The sequence below is a fragment of the Pteropus vampyrus genome, unplaced genomic scaffold, assembly GCF_000151845.1.
Source record: "Pteropus vampyrus isolate Shadow unplaced genomic scaffold, Pvam_2.0 Scaffold570, whole genome shotgun sequence".
Classification (NCBI taxonomy): domain Eukaryota; kingdom Metazoa; phylum Chordata; class Mammalia; order Chiroptera; family Pteropodidae; genus Pteropus; species Pteropus vampyrus.
Genome location: NW_011889351.1, coordinates 68,800 through 93,447, shown reverse-complemented (window position 1 = coordinate 93,447; position 24,648 = coordinate 68,800). Strand labels below are relative to the sequence as shown.

General features: G+C 37.8%; 1 protein-coding gene and 3 pseudogenes across 2 annotated transcripts; 3 read left to right on the top strand and 1 right to left on the bottom strand.

Annotated features, from left to right (window-relative positions):
- Positions 1–202: 202 nt before the first annotated feature.
- MED1 (mediator complex subunit 1) lies at positions 203–24,648 on the bottom strand. 2 transcript variants are annotated; one of them, XM_023525539.1, is made up of 18 exons: positions 24,497–24,646; positions 24,407–24,442; positions 22,360–22,466; positions 19,543–19,621; positions 17,747–17,801; positions 17,510–17,642; positions 16,779–16,807; positions 14,738–14,809; positions 14,129–14,203; positions 13,546–13,619; positions 13,095–13,184; positions 12,233–12,344; positions 11,610–11,734; positions 11,262–11,380; positions 10,262–10,463; positions 8,227–8,322; positions 8,003–8,108; positions 203–6,634 (listed from the first exon to the last, which is right to left on the bottom strand). In XM_023525539.1, exons 2-18 carry the CDS (start codon positions 24,429–24,431, stop codon positions 3,400–3,402), a joined length of 4,734 nt encoding a protein of 1,577 aa, XP_023381307.1. In that variant the 5' UTR covers positions 24,432–24,442; positions 24,497–24,646; the 3' UTR covers positions 203–3,399. The 2 variants fall into 2 exon arrangements, with proteins under 2 accessions (XP_023381307.1, XP_011382596.1); XM_011384294.2 differs by having other exon boundaries at positions 24,407–24,648.
- On the top strand, positions 9,391–9,509 carry LOC111733487 (annotated as a pseudogene).
- Positions 18,995–19,113, top strand: LOC111733472 (annotated as a pseudogene).
- LOC111733482 lies at positions 19,311–19,423 on the top strand (annotated as a pseudogene).

Genomic DNA, 24,648 nt, shown 5'->3' with positions numbered 1-24,648 from the left:
GACAGTAAACCTGGCTTGAGCAGATGACAAACCAAATGAATAAAACTTTCACAGGTCTGTTTCCCTATTTCAGTCATCTCCAGTTAACTTATTCCAGTAATACCCAAGGAAGCCTTTTATTTTTTGATTAATTTTTTTGATTGGACTTTTTAAAAACAATGAAAATTATTCAAAGGCTAAAAATTTATTACACATAGGCATATTACTTTTTATCAAAGAAATTTATTTGCATGTAAATAAACAGGTTCTTTTGTAATGTTTTGGGGGGGAAATCCCACATTTTGTCTACTTTCAAAAAAATGAAAAACCCCAAAGTATTTACAGAATGGCCACACGCACAGAAAATCAAATTTGAAAGGTTTTAGAAAAGACCCTCCCCAGCTGCTCCTGATGTACATTTTTAAAACTCAAAACTTAAAGCCCAGCCTTTATAGCTGAGCATGTTTCCAACCTAGTATCTGAGATGGTAAATTATTCCTACCCCTCAAAAAACAACTCAAGGATAGAATAAGGGGGGTAGGAGCATTGAAAAGCCCCCCCACACCCCCCCAAATTTTTTTAATGAGATTGCCCAGGGACTGTGAATGTTTCCTATACTGGCATCTGCTTTAAGTGACTTGACTGGATACTGTATGACTCACTGGTGCCCTGAAAGTGTTTTTTTTTTTTTCTTTATTCTTCTGAGAATTTATTTTTACTGTACTAAGTTTTTAGACCTAGGCCTTAAAGAAAATCATTCCAAGAGTCACCAACCTCAAGTCTGGTTTTGGCAGTTACATCCTGCTTCATTTTTCTCCCTCTAAAACACTTGTTTTAAAATACATTGACTTTTGAACCTGAAATCTTCATGTACATCAGAGCAGGTTTTGACCAAGAACCCCTAACAGGAAGCCAAAAGACAGAAGAGGAATCAGGTCAAACAAAGAATACATAAGACACCAGCAGAAGACAGGTAGTTGACTTCATTTCCTTGCCGTCTTTTGAAACAGGAGAATGAGTACACCTAGACAGGAGGGAGGTGTCCCAGGCTTGGTTAATTCTGACTCTTCTCCTCCACCCTGTGGAGAAATGCAGTGCTCCCTGGTTCTCAGGCAGGGTGAAGCAGTTTAGCCCCGGCTCCCTGTTAAGCAAGTTCAGTTGCTGGGTCAATGTGTGGGGTGTGCCCATCGACAATTCAGGGGCTTATCCTTCATCCAGATCCTAACTCGGGATCCTTTGATCTGGGATGAAGACAGAAAGAGAGAAAAAGCTTCCCAGTTTACTCATTTTGATATCTGTTGGCTCTACTTGGGGGAGCTGAGCCCCTGATACTATGTAGTACATTCCCCGTAAAATTTTCCCCACCCAGAACAAACAAAAACCATGTAACTTTTTTTTTTCCTGCAGAAACCAGTGGGATAGGATTCAAAACTAGGCGAGAAACTTGTGAGAAATCCAACCTGGTTGTATGTCTGAGAGGCTGCTACTGTATCATCATCACAAGATAAAGCACTCTGGTATCACCTTGCCCATGTCCTCCTTAGTGTCACCCAAGACATTTGACTCTGATACGGTAACCGATAACTTTTCTTGCTCCACTTTGCACTGTTTCGTTTCCTACTTCTTATACCTTGGGACACAAAAGTGGCAGAGTTGTTGAGAGCTGATGACCAGAAAAGGGAGAACACTAGAGGAAATCAGAGACAGGAAAGAAAGCCAAAGCTGATTTTCCAACTCTATGCTAAGTCCAACCTGCAGAAAGAGCTGAATATCGAAATCTTTAATATCCAATGAAGTCACTCCATATTTTCTCTCTCTTTCTCTCTCTCTCTTCTCTCTCTCTCTCTCTCTCTCTCTCACACACACACACACACACACACACAAATCACCTGGCTTTTTTTTTTTTTTTTTAAATCCAGAAGAGTTGTGCTGGGGACCATGCCCCATCCTGCTGATACAGATCCTGAACGGAATCATCAGGAATGGCACAGTGCAGGTGTCAAAATCAAAGTAAGGCCGCAGAATTTTGAGAGGACCCTCCAAATACTGAAAACTTGTGTTGCACTCAAATGGTCTCCTGGATTTTTACATTTATGAGAAGGGCTTCTTATTGACGTCCCCCAGAATCCAGACTCAGACCTATTCCTCCAAAAAGGTCCAATTGTGTTGCTACATAGTAGCAAGGGTTTATCTTCATGCCCACCTAGTATTCCAGGCCCCTATTACTTCAAGTGAGCTTGAAATTGTTTTAAGTGAACTATGGCTGCAAATTTTTTAGTTTTATCTAAGAGAGCATGAGTGATTCAAGTCTGGACTCCTTGTGAAGAGAAAGGAGCCCAGCTCTCAGGTATGGCATCAGTTCTCCTACAAACAAAATGCTGGGGTGTGGACTTTTGGCACATTGCGGAAATAGGAGAACTATTAATTCTGTAATGGTTTTCATGCCACTGGGTCAGGGAGGCTGTCCCACATTAAACCTTACTGCATCTGAAAACATTTTTACATCCCAAAAAGCCAGTCCAGCTTTTTTTTTTTTTTTTTTAAGGTAAGAGAGACTATAAATCAATACCTCTACAGGGAGGTAACTCCTAATAGTCATATGATGTCTGAACCCTATGAAAAACCTTCTAAAACAAAAATACCATTTGGGTTTTTCTCCTTAACTCCAAAGGTGGGCTCTGACTAATCTGCTTGGGCTTGATGCTACAGTACCAGCACAAGCTACAAGCTCTCTACAACCAAATAAGCCTTGCTCTTTTACCTCCCATCACTTTGAACCCTGAACCTCATATAATTAGAAAGAAATACTGTATAAAAACAGATAAAGGGTTAAAATATTACAAATAAATAGCTAAAATTATCTTCCCTCCCCCAAACACTCCTAAGAAACAGACACCAAGCATTACTTAAGTGTCCAAAATGACCAAAGTCCTTCATTTGCCCATGCTTCAAATGGACAACTACCCAAAGGTGAACAACCTTCATGCAAATGCATCAAGGAATGTATTGCTTTTTCACTTTCTGCCCAGCCCTTCAAATACATGCGCTAAAATGAGATTAAAACATGGCCTAAAAATGGAAAAAGGGAGAAAAAATATATATGAATATTTCCCACAAAACTGTTTCCCACCCTTCCCTCTCCCTGTGTCCCCCCACCCCCTCCCTTTCATAAGCAAGTATTTTAACTTTTTTTTTCCTGGCAAAGGAACAAGTGATTCTTGGTAACCAGAAACAAACCTTATGTTCTCTTTAGTAGGGTCTAGCTATGCCTTTCTAAATTCACTCGGCTCAGTGTCAAAGACATGCCATTTAACATTCTTAAACAAAATCAGACCTGCCCAACTCACCCCTTATGGTGGTTTGCCTATGAACTTATTAGTTTTTCTCTGGCCATGTTTTTTATCTTAAAAAGTAAGGTTTCTAATTGCCAATCAGGGCTACATCCATAAGATCATCATCTTCCTCCCCAATCATAAAATCAGGGCTGAGCCTTGAGGGCCTGTCTGTAGATAAGATTGTGTTACTTGTCATAGACAAGGACTGGTCTGAAGAGATGGGTGATTTAGACCAACTCTCGGGCTTGATGCTATGAGATTTTTTCTTGTCTCGATCTTTGTCCCGGTCCCGATCTTTGTCTTTTACTTTCTTCTTTTCTTTTTTGTGCTTCTTATGCTTCTCTGTGCTGTATTCTGGAAGTGGTCGGATGCCATCATCTGAGCTGGGACTGTTCTGGTAAGATTTCTCTGCTATGGAGGAGCCTGACTCACTTTCACTGTCCAGGTTTTGGGGGGTATATGCTGGTGACTTACTATGGCTGGGAGAGCCACGCTCATGCTTTGGAGTGGAACCACTGATGAGTGGAGAGCCATAGTTTTTGGAAGAGGCCATCTGAGGCCTAAGCCCTTCTCCGCTACTTTCCCCAGGTTTCTGCAAAGTCACTTTGGCTTTAATGCTGGGGGATCCCCCATCATGCTTGCTGATGATAATTTTTGCCACACCTGTGCTCCCCACATTTTTTGACTCTGAAGTCTTCTTAGATGAATCCACTGAGCCCCCAGAGGTGGAAACCTTTGATTTGTCTTTATCACTTTTCTCACGCTTGCCCTGGAACTCTCCTCCTGACATGTTGTGTTTGGAGGACATAGGATGGCTAGAATTTGTGCTCACCCCCATCTGGCCGTCCATGGGGTCTTCACCTCCAGGGCCACTAGTGACAACCCCATGTTTCAGTTTATCTATGACAGCTGTTAAGGACGGCTTCTTATTTCTGCTGGGAGATTTCCCTTTGGAACTCCCATGCTGGTTCTGAGAGGATGACATGGAAGAGCCAGTTGAAGAAAAGGAAGAGGAAGATGCTGTACAAGAATTAGATGGGGGAGTTTTCTGAGACAATGAGCCTGAGGATCCTAACCCTGAAGATGACTTCATGCCAGTGCTTGAACTAGTTCCAGACATATGAGAACCACCAGAACCTGAACTAATAGGGGACTTGGCTTTAGAGGATGGGGGAGTCCCAGGAACAGGCTTCATTGGAGAGGCAAGCTTATCAGAGCCTCCAGGTGGCCTTGAATGAGAAGGGGATATGTTTGGTTTACTTAAAGAAGGATTCATAAGTGATGATGGCTTCCCTTGAGGTTTCATCTTGGTGCTGCTGGAGCCACTGCTCAGTCCATGCTTAGTAATGGGAGAGGAGCCTGGTTTCCCCCCAGACTGGGATGAATTTTTAGACTGGCTAGATCCAGAAGACCCTTGGTTAGAATATATACTGCTACTTAACTTGGAACTTGATGAACTTTCTGATTTACTGCTTTTCATCTTGCCTGAGTTGGAAGCAGAGGATGAGGAAGAAGAAGAATGGCTATGGTGGCTTTTACTGCCTGAGGAAGACACAGAACCACTGCTGGTATACTGACTGTGAGAAGAGGGTTTGCCCACCATCACAGTTCCCTTAGGAATCTGAATAGTGATTTTGGGAATGGGTGGTGTTGCAACACCTGGGGGAGTCTGAGATCTTCCTGAACTGCCTGGAGACTTGGATCCACCTGTACTGGTAGGTGGGGTGAAAGGTCGGTTAGAAGAACTGTGAGATGGAGATTTTCCCTCAGTGTCTGCCTTCTTCCGCTTTGGAGGCTTATCTTTGCTTTTGCCATCATTAGAAGGGGTTCGACTGCGCTTCACTGGCTTGCTATCTAATCCTGGCCCTGACAAACTACTATTACTGGTGCCATTGCCTTCCTTTACTCTCTTTTGAGTCTTGTCTTTCCCTAAGTCCCCAGTGGTCAATAAAGGACTCTGGCTACCACTGTGATGCTCCATGAGATCTGCAGATCCCAAAGCCTTACCAGCCACTGCTATAATACTGAAGTCAACTGTGTCAGCTTGGCTATTGCCTTTAAATTTAGTCTCCCCATTATCACTTCCAAGCATTGGCACCCCCAAAGTATTTAGTGCCTGAGATGCAAATCCTTTGAAATCATCATTATCTCCACTTTGGCTGCTTTCATCAAAATATTCTTCTCCAAAACCACTTTGGCTCTGGCTGTTCAACAAATCAGGATTGAAATCTACTCCATCAGGAAAAAAATGACTGGTAGGAGAGTCACTACTGGGGCTTCCTGCAGCATCTGCAATAAGGTCAGCTGGATCAGTGTATGGATTTTCATTATTATTGGTTTGAAAGACATCAGGGTCAAAGAGGGTACTCTGAGAATGCCCAGAGCTTGAAGAATCTCGAACAGGGGTGCCAATGGGTGGGCAATCGTCATTAGTGCTGGGAAGCTTAGAGGCTTCTTCTGCAATGTCTGAAAGGATATCAGTTACATCTGGGCCAATGCTGTCTGAACTGGATAGTCGGACCATCCTTTGAATACTGGGTTGAGGGTGAGGTACTGGTTGTGGGTAAGTTGTTGGGGGAGTGCTACACTGGCTTGGAGCTGGAGTGATGTGTGGTGTATCCAGCGTGTCAGCTGTCATGTTGACATCAAAGATAGGGTTCTGTGAGTCAACATCCATTGAAAATAGCTCCCTCTGAAAGTCATCTTCAGTCTGGTGCTTGGGTTTGTCAGGTAGTAATCTCGATGACTTCTTCTTCTTTGTCTTGTTGCTTCCCGAGCACATTTCCATCCGGGGTGAGCCGGAAGAGGAGTTCTGCCTTTCTAAAGGGCTGCATCCATAAAGGGTTGAGAAATCCTGGGCAGGATTATCTTTAAGAAGGTTCATGAGCATCGGGTGGTTCTTGGTGTTGCCGGCCATCGAAGAAACAGGTGGCGGCGTGTGATGAGGAGGGGTCGGACTCGAGCCAATGGTAGACCCCCCGTTCCCTGTGATTTGCAACAAACTGGTAAGAATTGGGTTCTGAGACACCTTGCTGAAGTCCTCCCCATGGCCCACCGACTCATGCCGATCTTTGATGCTCATGCTCATATTAAACAAGGTGGTAATGGGACCCCCCGGAAAGGTGTTGGTTGGTGTAGTGGTACCACTCATTGGGTTGTTGCCTGTGGTCATGCCATACCCTGGGCTGCTAGCCGGGGGCAGGTTCTTTTTCACCATGTCTTCAACTGTCTCTGCAATGAGGGACAGTGCTGGGGTGTCGGCCTGAATGGTTTCGGCTTTCCTCCGAATAGCCCTCATCGTCACAGGGATGGACATACATCTGTAAGATAAGATAGAAAAAACAAAGTTAACATAGCACTAGCAAAATAAAACCAATTTTTCATTAGGGAAAAGCTTTAATTTTGCCTGAGGTATAGATATGCCATCAGAGGTTTGTAGTAAGCAGTTGTCAGGTAAGGCAAATAACCCCAAACGCAGGAGCAGGTCTATGAAATGCCAGAGCTTTAGGTAAATTCGTTATAAGAAGAATCTAGACTGGTAGGCAATCATTAACCCCTTTTGAAGCACCACCCAAAACAAACTAACCATAAACAAGAGTCCAAATACTTAGATAGCATAAAGAACTAAAAGAAAACTGGTAATAATGAACTCAGTATAAAAAATGCCCTCCTTTTAGAGTTTCACGTGTAATTAATAGGATATATGACATCTCAATTCAGAAACCACTAGAAAAATCTCTTGATCCATCAAGTTCTAAACCTTAACAGCTTAGATCACCCCAAAACTTTACGTGAAAAGTGCTACTGCTAGTATGAAATAGTTTATTTTAAAGCAAAGCACTTTTTAACTTACGGATATATTAATAAATATGTGTTTGAAAACATTTTGCTCTAGAACATGTCAGCAACCTTTCTTAAAGGGCCAGTTAGTAATAGTTTAAGTTTTTCAAGATCATACAGTTTCTGTCCAACTACTCTGCCATCTTAGTTCAAAAGCTGCCACTCAAAATACGTAAATAAATAGATATGGCTGTGTTCCAACTAAATTTATTTACAAAACAAGCCACTAGTACCCATTCAAAAAAATCGCAAAATTACATATTAATGTTTCTGAGAAGCTGACTGGCTTAAGTAGCTTCGCACATACTGCCATTGACATGTTACATATGTTAAAAAGTGACCAGTTGGACGTGGTTTTATAGTGTAGCAGTTAGCACGTCCGCTTTTCATGCAGAAGGTCCTGGGTTCGCGCCCCATTAGAGCCACGGCCCATGGTCTATGGTCATGCCACCCTGAACAAGCCCGATGTCTGATCTCGGAAGCTAAGGCAGGGTCGGGCCTGGTTAGTACTTGGATGGGAGACCACCTAGGAAGACTGTAGGCACTAAAAAAAAAAAAAAAAAAGTGACCAGGTAAGTGAAAAAAGATCTACATCTTATTTCAGCTCTCTTCTTCTTAAAAAAACCCTAATGCCAGGCCTGAAGTTACCTACCTTACTTTCTATTACTCTCATAATGATATTTTAAAAAAACCAAGGCTCATATTGCTTTGAATCCAAAAGCAGAGAGGGTGAATTTAAAGCAGTAACTAAATGTTTTCCACCCAAATTTCCAATTCACTCTAATACTGAAAACAGTATTCCTTATACACCTCTTACTGGGACTCTGATGGAAAAGGGCCAGTGCTACCTTTGAACAACTTTGGCAATGAAGTCATCTGTGCAGATGAGTGCATCTGACAGCCCCTTGTAGAGTTTGCAGCTCACGTGTGTTGAGTCCTGCACATCCATTACCACTGAAAGACAAAATATATAGGTGGTATTTGAGATAAATTCAGCTTCTGACTTCTCAAAAGGAGATAAAGGGACCAAACTGCTACCCTGAGAGAGGTGCTATCCACCCATACAACTCACCACACACCAGGGAGTCATTCACAGGGTGCTGAAAAGATACGCTGAAACGGGACTCTGAGAGGGGACACACTTCAAATTGGAGAAGCCCAGGAGAATCTAAAAGACCAAGAAAACATCATAAAATAATTAACCAAATATAAGTCTTGAGAAAAGTAAATACTAATCCTTAAGTATAAAGAATGAAATTCTTTCCCTTGGAAACTAAATCCCACACATTTTTTACGTACAAAATCTACTATGTCATCCACAGATAATAGAAGAAATCTGCCACTTTGTTATAAATTTTCCAAAATAAGTAACTAAATTTCAGTTTTCTAAAATGAAGGCATTTAATTCCTAAGATGTTAAGGACCTTGACAGATATAAACACCCTGCCTTAAAAGTGAATTCTGAATATAAATGTGGCCAAGAGGAGTTTCTCATTCTGTTTGATAAGCAGATATCCAGAACCAGTGTCATAAACCCTGCTTCCTATCAGTGTTTACAGCTGCCAGCTGTGTAGCCCATAATCTGGTAAGCAGGGATGTAGGGGCTACAATGTAAAATGATATATTTATGCCAAATACATATATATCTGTCATCATAGGTTCCTAAGTCAAACATGCTGGCAGCCCAGAGACAAGAATCACTAATTTTCTTGGCAGAAAGCATCTCCGTAGGACTAACTTCATAGCTACCTTACAAAAACTCATTTTTAGCTGCCATGAAGCTATTTGATGAATTCTCCTAGGATTCAAATACATGAAATAGAAGAACCATAAGCACACTTGCATATGCTGTGTCGTTACTCCAACTCTACAAGTTCTCATTTCTGAAGCACTTCTTATTACCATTAAAGATATCTCCTGATTTACCTTCCTTGTTTGTTCCTGCCTATCATTTGCACTGATACATATCACAGAAGTGCTTTACAAATAAAATAAAAAATTAACTATGGTTAACTAGAGCAGTCAAAATTCACATCAAGGCATCTAATAGCAAACTATGTTTGAAAAACATCAGCATTCCAGAATCCTGGGAAAAAAACAAAAGAGCACAAGTCTCACCACTTTTTAAACCACATGATTATTTCTCCAAAGACTGGGGGGAGGAAATATACTCACAACTAAAAGTTGAGAAGCACTGTCTTATCAACCTAAAATTTGAATATCAAGAAATCCTCTCATCTACAGCCATGCTACCCTGAACAAGCCCAATCCCGTCTGATCTTGGAAGCTAAGCAGGGTCGGGCCTGGTTAGTCCTTGGATGGGAGACCACATAGGAAGACCAGGTGCTGTAGGCGTAAAAAATAAAAAAAAAAAAAAAAATAAGGGATTGTAAGCTAACAAGGTCCTTGCAATCTGTGAGGTCAACCAAGGGTTGCCTTGCCTAAAAAATAAAAAAATTAATAATAATAAAAAAAATCCTCAATATTGTATACCAAATGTAATGAAAAAAGAAAAAGAAAAAAAGAGATCCTCTCTTCCTACAGCATCCCAAGTCCTACTTTATATTTTGCACCAAGGTTCAGGCCCTTAGGTACCCAATTATATCACTGTATGTAGGAAAAAAGTACATCCACTGCAAAAACAAAACAAACAGTGGTTTCCAAATGCCAATTAATAGATTGGTTCCATCAATTTATTTGTGGAACTTAAACTAGATTCCCAGCTCCTCCTACTGAGGTTCTAATTCAGTTCATTTGGGTGTGGAAACAAATATCTGTACTTTTAAAAGCTCCACAGGTGATATGATGGGCCATCAAATTAGAGAACCACTAGACCAGTAGTCCTCAACCTTTTTCGCACTAGAGCCAGTGCTCCTATGAGAATCTAATGCCTGATGATCTGAGGTATAGCTGAAGAGGTGATGCTAGTGCTGGGGAGCGACTGCAAATACAGTTTCGCTCACTGGACTACCACTAATCTCCTGCTGTGTGCCCCGGTTCCTAACAGGCCATGGACTGGTGCTGGTCCATGGCCTGGGGATTTGGGACCCCTGTACTAGAGTAATGTTTCCATTTACCAATAAGTATATCAAAAGGAAAGGCAGTACCTTCTTTCAGAATAGTTCTTTTGACACAGCTTCCAATTAGGGTGTTATAGGCCACTTGGTGTCTGATCAGATTTAGGATAAGAGGAACTCGGCCAGGGTGCTGAAAGGTGATTTTGCTAACAAGGGTTCCCTGTAGACTTCTGCCATCTGGAAGAGGAGCATCCTTGTTGAGGAAATAGCAGTGCTGCTGGCCTGGAAGAGCCTGGACAAAAGAACAAAGGCAAGAAATGCTATTTACTCACCCATTGTACTCCAACCACAAAAATATCCTTTGAAAAAAGAAAAATTAGAAAAAAAAAAACCTACTCCTCAAAACTCAGCAGCAATTTCCCGGTGAATAAAAAAACTCCACTATGAATTATTTGGTCATCAGAAGTTATACCAATTACTCACTTGGCTGAAAAGACCCTTTTTTGGTAAATATTTTGCTAGTGGTTTCCTAACCTAGCGAACATAAATATTACCTCGGATATCTGTACAAAAGAGGTTCCTGAACTATAAGTGTAAAATCTGTTATTTTTAATAAAACAACCTATATAATTATAATGCAGCCAGAATTTGGATACTACTTTAGAATATCATCAAACATTCAAATAAATTTAAGTAAAGATGAGATTTTGGAATCTTCCTTAATTTATCCATTCGAGCACTTTCTTCTCTGTTATGTACTTAAAGAAACATTCCAGATTCTAAGCACGTGGCACTTGAAAAAAATTAAACAATAAGAATGTTTAACATATAAGCTTATAAAAGTTCAGAATACCATTAAGAGACTTTCATCTGAAATTTCAACAATGAAATGTACATTGCTTCCTGACTAAGAAGCTCATGCTTTCTTTTAAGTATGTTTTAGAGATTTCTGTAATTTCCTGCCTGATTGAGGAAATCAGGATATGATCCAGCAATCCAAAAGAATGTTATCTGACCTCAGTAATCCTAGAAAGGAAGATTCTGATCTTGGGTCTAAATAACCTATAACAGTCCATGGGGCCTTACTTACAGCATAAAATCGCATGTTGTGATTCAAAGGTATGGGGTCAGGATCCTTTGACAGCTCAAACTGAGTGATCAGTTCATAGAGGGGTACATAAGTTGGTTGAGTTTCAAACAATGGAATTCCTGGAAAAACAAGGATCAATGTAATGATTACAAAATCAAAAGTTCTCCCTTCATGCTTTTACTTCATCCATTTATTCAAAAAGTACCTAGTACAAAGCAATATGACCTCTATATCCATCAATATTTTTTTGAGGCCTGCAAGACTGAAAGAGGTCTGAGATAATCTGAATTTGAAGTTTGCTTTTCACATTAATAACAAGTACTGGGGCTCCTGATGCTTAAAACTCACCTGTACAGTTCTGAAGTTTCTGAACAAATGCTCTAGATACTGGGATTGGTTGGGGAAATTTCAAGAAGAAACAGGCAGGAAGATCAACACTGTTGGCACTGGTGACTGAGGAGAAGGAAGGGGTCCTTCAAACAAAAGAAGGGGGAAGTTTGAATTTTTGACTCGATGTGAAAATGAAAAATCTAAACACCCATTCTTAGACAAGTCTTTCATATAAACACATACGAAGCCTATCAAAACTCACTCTTTGAACTTTCTTCCCCCAATTCCAAAACATCCTATTTGTTAACCCTAAAATATTTAATCAAACATCCTGAGACATGTTCTCTAGTTATTACTCCAACATAATTCCAAATCGACATTAAGTCCCACGAGAAAAAAATGGAACAATCATTAAATCAGAGAATTAGCACAGTTCTTTCTCAGGATAGAGAATGTGTTCTATGAGCAGACTTCAAAGAGGAACATCAAAATAGACATCGAAAAAAAGAAAATGGATAAAACAAAAAGCCAGTCTCTAGAAAATCAAGTGACAAAGAGCCAAGTCAAAGTGATACTTGTTTCATACTGGGGTTGAAGTTGAAAAAATGGACTTTGCTACCCTAGAATTATATTTAACTTACCATTTGTTGTCAACTGGATGTGACCCCATAATTAATGGTGCAATTGGGAGTTTATACATAGCAGATGTTCCTTCAATTGTCACTGATGCATTCATGCCCAAAGATCGAGGAACTGGGAATAGCAAAGAAAAAGAGTATTATCCAAAGTGACACAAATTATAAGGATCTTAACATTAAAAACGAACAAAAAAAACCAGGCTAACTTCTGTATAATTTGTCAGCCCTATTTTGTCAGATACTATAATACCTATATAACTTAGAATTGCTAAAAATTACCTTTCTAATCAACAATATTTCTGTCAGTAAATCAAACTAAACATGGGAAACAATGAAGTCCAAGGAAGAAAAATTTTAAAGATTCATTACTGATATATTTCTTAGTTTCTCCAACTTCAGAATGCATTTAAATAGAATTATGATTATAGGATAGTCAATGATTAAAGTTTCAAGGGGACCAAATGAAATATTAGGCCATTTCTCATTTTGTTTTAGTGTATTACAGTGCAAATAGAAAATAATATCCATTATCTAATTCTTTAGTAAGTTGGCTAATTTCTTCACCTAGAACAATGACTAAAGATTATTTCAAGTCAGGTGGTTTATATCTTTTCATTCACTCATTTACTATTCAAAAGCACTATTAAGCTTTTAGTATTATGTATATGTGTATATATACCTATGTATATATGTATGCATATATGTGTGTATATGTGAGTTTATCAGGTGCAAACTTTGGTAGGGAGGGCACACTTGTTAGGGAGTAACAAACCAGAAAGTACAGGCACACCCAGGCATTAAATTTTTACAAATATTTTTTCGACAATGAACAAAACCTTCGGTTGCTTTCCAGTTAAAGTCTTACCATTATTCTCATGCAAAATGATGGGAGATGTAGTCTTATCATCCAGCAGGTCAGAAGGAGAGGCATAGTACTTCAAGTTCATCAAATGACCTATGAAAAATAAATCGTATCCCTACATCTTTATTGGGTAAATTACAAATAAAGAAAAACATTCCCATTTCTATAAACCTATATACAAAAAAATTGTTTCACAGATATAAAGACTCTTGCTCCAAAGCAGCTTATGAAATATGACAGAAGCATAAGTATTGATTTCAGTGGCAACAATTTACTTCACAATTAAAAAATAAAATTTAGGGAAGGAAGGTGTTAACACCTTCGAAATCATTAAGAATATACAAATGACTGGTAATTTTCTCCCTCTGCTTATACACCTAAAGTGAAATTTTAAGTAATGACCCCTCAATTAAAATTAGATCTTTTTCTCAATAAACAAAATAGGATCACATACCCCCACTTCTTGGAGTGAGATAGCCAACACTTCCATGAAGAATTTTATCCAAGGGACCAGCATTGGTTGCTTTCCTGCAAGACAAATGATCTATGTTTGCTGCTTATGTTTAAGCCCTAAAAGTGTTTGTGCACAATATAAAAATTAGTTCAGCTCTTAAAAGACTTATAAATACTATCATAACAACTCTGTTCTATAACTGGGCATGTAACAATTGTATTTCACCTTCAAAGTGAAAGGATTATTTCCAAGTATACACAAGTATGTATTACAGTGAACGTGAATAACAACTAGATTATTATTTATAAGATGGGAGGCCAGGTTTGATAAGTCTTCAGATAAAACCTATAGGAATATCAACCAACAACTTAGGGATATTGACATTCAGAAAATGGAATGCAATCATCATTTGAAAGGAAAGAAGATAGACAAGATGTATAATATAGGTAAAATATAGATAGATAATAATATACGTCTATAATATAGATACATAAAATAGGACCCTGGTAACTCCATCCATGAAAAACTTTTAAGAACAAGGTATCCAGAAGGGTATTATAAAATTGACCTTAGCCAGTCTTACCAATACATAACTGCCATTTTAGATAGGTCCTGTTCTAAGGACTGGAGAGCCAAGTACATTTTAGTCTTCAGTTTGCTAGAGAGTAGATGAAGAGAACAAGAGTTAAATAGTTAAAATACAGACAGCTACACACAAACACACAAACATTGATATTGATATAGAAAGCCTAGAGTCTATATTGGAGGCAACTACAATATCCATAAAAAAAAAAAAAAAACCCTTTCAAATGTTAAAAAATTCATAATGATCTATCAAAGCTAATTTTTATCTCTATTTAAAAGAGCCAAGCAGGTTACCAGAATCCCAGGTAGCATAAAAGTAAAAATGACAATCCAGTTCCACAACAACTAATATATTTCAGCCCAGAAATCAATATGTTGAAGATGTTTCAAGGATTATAATTTATTTTAGCATTATAATCCATTAAGGAAGATATTGTTTATTTAAAATACCTTTAAAAGACAGAGTTGGAAGCTGAGCTATAAATCGTCAGCATGAGTGGAAATCACAAATGAGATAGGGCAGAAGACTTGGCAAATATCTAAACACAAAATAGTTTCTAGGTTTATACTGATTTTTCCAACAAAAGCAAAAAATAAAAACACTTACTTGTCCCCTGGAAGGTTATAAAGATTAACAAGACCTTTAAGGTGCTTAGAAAATTCATCAAAATTTTTTTCCCTACAAGTACAGGGAAGAGGAGAGAAGAGAATAAAACATACAGTTACTACTCAATCGTAACAGCAAAATGCCAAAAATTATAGCTATATAAAACTAATTTTAATAATTTGGTTTACTCTTTTTCCCCTAGCCAAAATTATCTAGAATCAATCACAAGTAGCAAAAGAAAAATGAAATATTTTCCTTTCTCTGTTTTTTGGAGATGGTGTTAAATAAGCAGTATATGGTCAAAAAGACCTGTTAATTTATATACTCGTTTGCTCCTAAGTTAATGAGACTGATTTAAATAAATCACTTACTTTCCCTCTTAACTGAGAGGACCAGATGTCTTGAGGGAAAAAAAAACTTGCAGAGGAAATGGAAGTAAATAGAGATGATGGAACACTTGTGGGTATATGGCAACATAAGAGCAGAGATGGAAAATGAACACTAGGAGCGAGATAGATGGGAGACATGGAGAAAAAGGGATGGATCCTGTGGAGACAAACCACATATTCCAAAATGTTCCTATGACTAGATCTACCCCAGGAAAAAAAAAACCACTGCCATGACCCTTGTCTTCCTAGAACCCAAAATTTAGCCTTGGATTCTTAGTCAAATGGACTTTTGTGGACAGGCTGAAGAATCTAACACAACTCAACAATTCTAACTCTCTGTATCTTTTTTCAATCTTTGAAAAAAAAAAGTCTCTTGAAAATTAAATTGTCCTGACAATGTCAGGCAATTATTGAGCATTCAGTGAACACTTATTGCTGGAAGTGCCATGAAGACAATAAAAAAAAAAAAAACAAGATCAGCAGCAAAATATATTCCCTACCTTAAAATTACTATCTATACAAAATGACTAAAAATATCAAGTATAAAGGCTAACATTCTTTCTGAGGTTCCCATTTCCAAACATGCTCACAAATCAACTTTAGAACCATCAGTTCATAAGTTCATGCAGTCTTCTACTCCAGATTAGAACCAGAAATATTGCCTTGATAGACTGAAAGCCAATGTCTACCTTTCTGGACAAAGGTGGTAATACTGCTTTGCTAGACTTACTGATTCAAAGAAATCATAAAAAGGTTATTTTTTATGTTGCATTGTAATTTTTTAAAGCTGATTCAAATTGGTGCATTAAGCTACGTAAGCACATTAAACTAAACACTGAGAAAGGTGAGTGTGATACTTAGTTCCTCAATATTACCACCCTTTCTAAGACATCTTCATGTGATATCTGAGAATTTCACTATCTTTACAACATAAAATTGATATAATAACTTTCTCAAATTCCCGGAAAGTTAAATCTGGGTTTAAATTTAAGCATGGAACTTTCTACTCAATTCAAAGGAAAAAGATAAGCCAGTAGAAAAAGCCATCAACTACAAGAAGAGATCCTTCAAGCCTAGCGCTTTACTATGATGGGAGTTTAGCACACATATACCTTAAATGGAAAACAATTTTTCTCAAAATTAAAGTGAAAATGTCTTTGTTGTGGTATAGATTCAATTTTCTCAAGCCTTCTCTAATTCAATAATTAGGTTCTATTTATTTTTGTTCCACACAAAATTCCAAAGGCTACATCAGAGTTCTCAACCAGGAGTGATTTTACCCTCCAGGGGACATTTGACAATATCAGAATATATTTTTGATTGTCACAGCTCAGGAGATACTACTGGCAACTAGTGGGAAGAGAGCAGGGATGCTGTTAAACATCCTACAATGCACAGGGCAGCCCCTAGAACAAAGAATTTCCAGTCCAAATTACCGATACTGCCAAAGTTAAGAAACCATTAGACTAAGTAGGGTAAGAAATTAAGCTAAGTCAATTCTGAAAGTGAATAAGTACAGACTGTGAAAAATCCAGACCCAAGAAAATAAATTTGTTCCTCAGGAAAGTATCTTACCCATTCAGCCTCAAAACCTAGCTATAAAGGACAGCATTGCCTGACATTATCAGTGAATATAAATGTCATTTGCTTACCTTAGCTGCTGTACAAGCTCTGGACAGCTCTGAAATTAAAGAAATTATGTTAAAACTTTCAACTATTTTAAGACTTTAAAAGACAGTAAGAATTTTTCTCATTATTAACAGCACATGCTTTTTAACAAAAACACTGAAACTATAGACGGTCCATGTATTAAGATATCAAAAAGCATCTTCTTCCTACTTGGTAAACCATGGGGTTGGGGTGGGAAATTAAAGATCAAAATATATGAAATAGTTTATAAAGAAATCAACTTTCAGTAGCTTAAAATATTAGGACCTCTCTTTAATGCCATCCTTGGAAACTATATCCAACTGTCTGGTTACACACATTTTACATTTATCTCTTTTACAGGATTTTTCAGAGATATCAGCTATCTACAAGATTTTCTGTCCCTTTTAGTTATTAGTTCTTTGATGAGAGGAATTTTGAGTTATTTATCTCTGTATCCCCAGCACCTATTGTTCAATTTTGGCTCATGTTTGTTGAATGAAAAGGGTTCCTCTGGTGTTTCCACTTGTCAAAGCCTTTGGATGATGTCAGCGATGGACCCACGTTATTTTAAATTCCATTCTATAGCTATTGATGTTGTAGCCCATCACATCACCTCTACAGTGGCTCATGAAAAAAACCTAAACCCAAGCTTTTCCAAACCCCAACATTCATTTTAAAATTAATGTCCCTAAGTAAACCCCACAGAGTCCAGTGAAATATCGACAACACATACCACAGGATTCTCCCCATGGTGAGCCACTTTTACATCACAAAGCTGTCCTGCAGGATCTAACTGCACTTCCACATAGAACATATCTGACGTGATGTAACATTCAGTGCCACTGGCACTGAGATGAGAGCCCAGTCTAGCAGGAACAAATCAAAACAAAAATTAATAGAAGACACATAAATAAAGCTACCCAAAGTCAACACTAAGTTATACATTTCTGCTTACAGATAGACTACTTACCCATTCTGTCTTGCTATAGATTCCAAACGGTCAGTCATTGCTGGTAAAGATGTTACTATGAAAGGGTGAAAAAAGGAAATCATAAAGGATGCTTCATATAACTTAAATTGTATTCTTCAAAGATAAAAAACATCCTGCAGAGTATATCTGTCCTTTTAAAGCCATAAACACGTTCAAGAGTTCGAATACTTAGAATCTGCACAAAGTTCATCTTTAAGACTTAGCTGTAGCCTAGGCAGTAATAGGGGTCAAAAAAAATCTATTTCAAAAAATTATTGGACCTTTCTCCACTCCTTTTTCATTATTCATTTGGGACAGTTATCTTTAACTTAAAGACACAGTTAGCTGCTAATGCTTGAATAAGAAAGATTAACATCAAACCAACATAAAAGTAAGTACTCAATGTTCACAGTGGCATTATTCACCATAGCCAAAAGATGGAAACAACCCAAGTGTCCACTGATGGATGAACAAACAAAATGTCACACACATATATATATACACACATACACATATATGTATACATACACGTATATATGTACATACACACAATAAAATATTATTCGGCTTTCTTAAAAAGGAAATTCTGATGCATGCTACAAAATGAATGAACCTTGAAGACATTATGCTAAGTGAAATAAGCTAGTCATAAAAGGACAAATACTGTATGATTCCACTTCTATGAGATATCTACAGTAGTCAAATTCTTAGAGACAGAAAGTAGAATTGTGGTTGTCAGGAGCTGGAGGGGGAAATGAGAAGTTAACTGTTTAATGAGTACAGAGTTTCAATTTCAAAAGATAAAAAAGTTCTGTAGATGGTGATGATAGTTGCACAATAATGTGAATGTACTTAATACCACTGAACTGTGTATTTAAAAATGGTTAAAGTGGTCAATTTCATTATGTATATTTTACCACAATTAAAAACAAAACTATATTCAGCACAATCAGGTTCGTTTGTGGTGGATCAGAGTAAAATCTGTTTTTACTTTCATTTTCCCCCCCAAAATAGAAGAGGTAGTTATAAGCATGAATAATCAAGCTTAGGATTTGAATTTTTTGTCTGCTTTCCTGAAAACATTGTCCATAAATACAGTAATCTTTTAGCATTAAAATGTCCATCTTCTTATTGAGAATTTAAAGAAATGTATAGATAAAAAAAAAACTTTCCCCTGCTATCTTACCAGTTACCTTTCATCAGTTGTTTTGCATCTCTACCAGCCTTTAAAATAGGATTAAAAAAACAGTCTATGGCCATGCTACCCTGAACAAGGCTTATCCTGTCTGATCTCAGAAGCTAAGCAGGGTTGGGCCTGGTCAGTACTTGGATGGGAGATCACATAGGAAGACCAGGTGCTGTAGGCATAAAAAATAAAAATAAGGGATTGTAAGCTAACAAGGTCCTTGCAATCTGTGAGGTCAACCAAGAGTTGCCTTGCCTAAAAAATTTAAAATAATAATAATAAATAAGCAAGTAAGTAAATAAAATGTTTCAAAAGTTCAGGTAAGAACTCCTCTCAATTCCATAATGAAGCAAGAGCAACAGCTAGCATAGAAAATTGACCTATGTCACCCTGAACAAGCCTGATCTCATCTTATCTCAGAAGCTAAGCAGAGTCGGGCCTGGTTAGTACTTGGATGGGAGACCACCTAGGAAGACCAGGTGCTGTAGGTGCAAAAAAAAAAAAAAAAAAATGTTGACCTATCTCAATTTATATTTCTTGTGTAAGTATAAAAATCTTTCTTAAACTGGGTGTTTTAAGAAATCAGCATATTTCAAAGATGTTTACAAACCTTTAAGAGCTTTCTGCAATGTTTCCAAACAGCTGACCAAATGTTGGTGCCCTCCAGAACTCATCACAACCCTTTTCTCCTACATTAGTGGGAAAACATTTGAGGTAAAAATTAAGCCAACAGTGTTTCAGATGTACATATACATTATCCTAATAGTAATATTTCAGAATAGTCTATAAACTATATGTTATAGTCTATATACTCTACATCCTCTATATACTTGAAATAGTCTATAGACTCGTAACTGTTACTCTGTCCATCAAGCCAGAAGAGGAAAAGTAGTTCATATAGTACATGGATACAACCATCTACATGAAGGTAGAAAATGTATATTCAGATCTAAAAGAATATAACCTTCAGGGAAAAATTAGGAAGAATCAAAATGTAATGAGATCAGCTTCCTGTATAAGTAACTACATCCTAAGATTTACTCAGTTAAATACAGAGACTCATAAGATTTGGCAACTCATATTTTCAAACCAGGTGATTTGCATGTAATCTAAGAAATACAACCAGACCGTAGTCTAACTAAACTAACTCTAAAACTATGCGGCCCAGAAAAGGGATGCCCGAAGAGCAAGAATTTTGGCATAGTTTTTCTAACTCTATCCAGGGAAGAAGTTTTTCTCTGCACAGCATTCCAGCCCCAAAAATGTAAACAGCTTTATAATACAGAATAGTTTTTCAGGCTTTTCCATGCCCTAAATCCATCTCTCTTTGCTCTAATTCCACCCTCATAAAACAAACACCTGATTAATAATCTGGTTTCCTTTATACCTTGAATAGACAAGGGACAATGCTCTGGACAATGGATACTAACATTTTGATAACTGGAAAGATAAACCCTCTGTTGTAAATTAATAAATTGGCATTCTGATTTACATGTTAGTCTACTGAGATTTTGTATGTCAATTGTTAAAAATTCTTCAGTCTTCATATACCAATAAAATTAGGTTTTTGAATCTGCAAAGGTGAGTAGACAATGAAAATTATGGTGACTAAACTAAGACACTGGTACCTCAAGAAAGGGTCTTAGTAGCCACCTGAAATTACTCTATCTCATGATATCTCTCTAATGACAATATCATTTATAGAACATATTTCATATTAGAACATGACTGTCTTATGGTATAAAAATGACAATCTCAGAATTCCCAGACTAGAAAAACTATCATTTATTTGACTTTTTAAATACCTTTTGTGTACACAATCCTGAGCCAGAAGATATACTTACATTTGTAGAATTTATAGTTACAGAAATCTTTTAACAACACAACAGTTTGATATCTATTATCTGACTTGATCCTTACAACAGAACTACTGTAGGTCCACAAATAACTTCATCTCATTATAACACTGATAAGAAAACAAAATTTGATACCAAGCTGCGGCCACTGTGTGGAGTTTGCACATTCTTCCCATGTCTATGTGGGTTTTCTCTGTGTACTCCAGTTTCCTCCCATGTCCCAAAGATATGCATGTTAGGTTAACTGCATGTCTAAATTGTCCCAGTATAAGTGAGTATGAGTGTGTGTGTGAGTACACACTGCGATGGAATGGTGTCCTGTCCAGGGTGGGTTCCCACCTCACGCCCTGAGTTTTCAGGATAACCTCTGGTCAACCAAGACCCTGAACTGGGGATAAACAAATTGAAAAATAATTATCTTTCTTGTTTTTATTGTTATTTCTTAAATGTATGAAGAGCTCAGATTTATTTCACTGTTTAATATCAGAAGTGTTTTGGGTCCTTATTTAGAAGTTTGGTAATGTTTTTGTGACCAGACCCATGCCATAGGACCTTAACTCTTGTGTGTATCAGTAGCCTGTGGTAATATTGGTTTCATTATATGTCATTTTGCTTAAAGTTGCAGTTTCTGAGAACGTATCAACATTAAGGAAAGACTTAATGTATGTGAAAAAGCAAACTGATACTGTGTGTCTCTACTTTCCAGATAAGAAAACTTAAACTCGGAGATATTAAATAATATGTCCAAGGTCATGTAAGTAGTAAGCATTGTCGTCAGACCTAACATACAGATATTTTGACAGCAAATTCAGTTCTTTTGCTAATGTTATACTGATATGATCATTTTAAACACTAATAAATCTATGAAGCTGAACTTACTCTCGACCTAAAGTAACATTTGGGGTACTTTCATTGAAGTATAGCATATATATAGAAAAGTATGCAAATCTTAAGTAAAGGAATCCATGAATTATCATAAAGTAAATACAGTCACGTATCCACTGCCCAGGTGAACTCACATAAGTAAAGTTTTCCTATATCATTCGACTACTGCTAGAATCATATGGATGAACTTTTAACAACCAGCCATGCTCCTACCCCTAACCCCTTGTCTTCCACTTAACTAAGGGCTCACCATACTGGTGAATGACTCAGGAGGTGAAGTAGTACTGTAGAGAAAGAGGTTGACAGAAATAAACAGGTAAAACTAATTAAAAATGAATTGTAAACTCTATTCCTAGTATAGATACAATGAAAATACTATCACATTAGTATCAAGGAGCTTGACAGGAAGTGAAGAATAAATATCTCTATACCAGTCTATCACATGTGTCTCTTATTGGTGTATTCCATAGCACCTTTGCCTAAAGTATCCCAGTGTACTATAACTCACGATTAACACAATTTTATAACTATATTTCCTTCTTAGGTAAATTCTTAAAACACCTGAGTACATGGTAGCTATCAACTTTATGATAAATAAAACTGAAGACACACTATAACTAGTTTGAAAAAATCTAAGAGCACTTAGCTTATTAAATAATTGTCTAAGCACACACCACAATCCTCACCATGACTTGACGCACAAGCTTAATGGTTTCACTCCAAGGTCTATTTTGGTTAAATTTTGCATGAAGCCGTTCCAAGAGAGAACTCATCTTACTCAGCTTTTCCGACTCTATGATATAAATCAGAAGACATCATTAGAAATTCTTCTTTCAAAACCTTCCAGTTTTTCTTGCAAACGAAACCCCCACACATTATCCCGGTAAGAACGCAGTTAAAATATTTTTCAATATCATTTACTTCAAAACATACAAAGAATTTATTTTTAATGACAAGACAACACACGAATTATGGGTTTATCTAATAAATACCATAGAACAGGACTGCTTTCCATCCAAACTTTTAATGAGAACTGAAAAAGAACCATCTCTAATGATTCAAGATTAAGACTACAATTTAGTGACAAATTTCACTTCACTCATGAAATCTCTTACACGATATATGTAGAGCATACATTTAACGATGTATGCCCTTACTATGGGTAGTTTGGTTTTCAATGTGAAAATATAGACTTCCTTATTTTTTTTTACATAATTTTAAAAGATCAACTTACAAGTATTATCAAAAAAACAGGCTTTGTCATTCAGATTGCTCCTATTTGAATTCAAACTAAAACTATACGGACAGGGAAGATGTAAATGTCTAAATGATGAGTTTCCAGCAGAAATAACAGGTAGAAAAGACTGGCTCCTGGACTAAGTGTGTGAATGAAACCCCTATGCCCTTAAACCCTCCTCTAATTCTTATACTGCTTAGAATGAGCAAGGACCCGTGCTAGAGACCACTGGCGATGCAAAAACACACAATATACCTGCAATAACATCTGTGAAAGGATATGCATAAGTTAATGTGGAAATAACCATTACAGAAAGCAAAATGAGATATAATCTTAAAAACAGACACATTTCTAATTGAAATTCAAAGGAGTAAAAGTTAATTAGTTGCATGCATAGATGTTACAGAAAAAGTGTCATTGAAAGGTGAATAGAATGTCAGCAATCAGTTGAAGCAATGACATCTTCTAAATCAAGATTCAAACTCCTTCCTCCAATGTCCTCCTCATCTTCTGGAAAAGTAGGTTTTGAGCTACTTTAGCCAGTTTATAGTTCTGGCAATTCTCACTTTCAAGACTTTTTTATTTAAGCACGATTTTACGTGCTGGGGATACAGCAGTGAGCAAACTAGACAAAATTCCTGCTTCACTGAGCTTCCATTTTACACCTGTCTTTCCTGAGTACCCAAGAAATAAATCTTTCTTCTTCTTCTCCTTCAAAACACAACCCTCCTTCCTTGAAAAGCCTGATAAATATCTTTATATAAATACTCACATCAAACGTTTTTTGAGCAATTATTTATGTACCAGGGACTATACAATGAGTAAGGCAAGGTTTCCTGATCTACAAAGTTCAGAGTAAAGTGTATTGACAGAACTACGTCCAAAATGCTAAGGAAGCATTTAAACTGTAGTGTAGACTTTTAGAGAATCTAAGGTTCCACAGAAAAGTTGTTTTTCAGCAGTTCTGAGTTAGTCCAGCCACTAAAAGGATGAGATTCAACACATTTTTAAAAAATATACAATAGCACAAGATCTGAACACTGTGACTGACGTTCAGGGAAATGCTGGCTTTTAATATTATAAGGACCTAATCATTTCAGTCACGCCAAAACATCCTCCAGTTCTCTGACACACGGTTCTGTACAATTGTTATGTCATTATTCAGACGTCTCTTCAGACATGAGGTGTAAGCAGGTTTTTGATTCACTAGCCTGGTCTCCCATAACTTTAGGATAAAAATCCCCTGAGGCCCAACTGATTGCCCTAGCTAAGCAGGAAACCTTCACAGAAGTTGGGAACCCTGATCGCCCCAAAGTCAGAGCTCTGGATCACGGGGAAGAAACAGTCATAATCTGAAACTCAACACAGATCCCGCCTCCTAGACTCTGGGCCCTCGGGAGGGTGGCTCCCGCAGAGGCATCGGACCCCCAGCTCTTCTCACAGATTGGCTCCCCCCAGCTGTGTCCCGCCCCCTGCTCTCCCCTTCAGTCACTCACCCTCGGTTTCCCCCTGAGCCTTCATCCTGACGGTGGGGAAGGCCTGAGTCCTACACAAGAGGAAAAGCCCTTCCCCACCGCTCACGACGGAACCAAGTTGGCTTGGGCTCCCGGGACGCGGGGCACCAGCAGTCCCCACTCTTCCCGGGAAGGCTCAGTCTGAAGTCCCTGGCGGCAAGAAGAGAAGGGTGCTCGCGGCCGCCGCCATTTTCCCCAACGGAACTTCCCAAAGATCGCGAGAT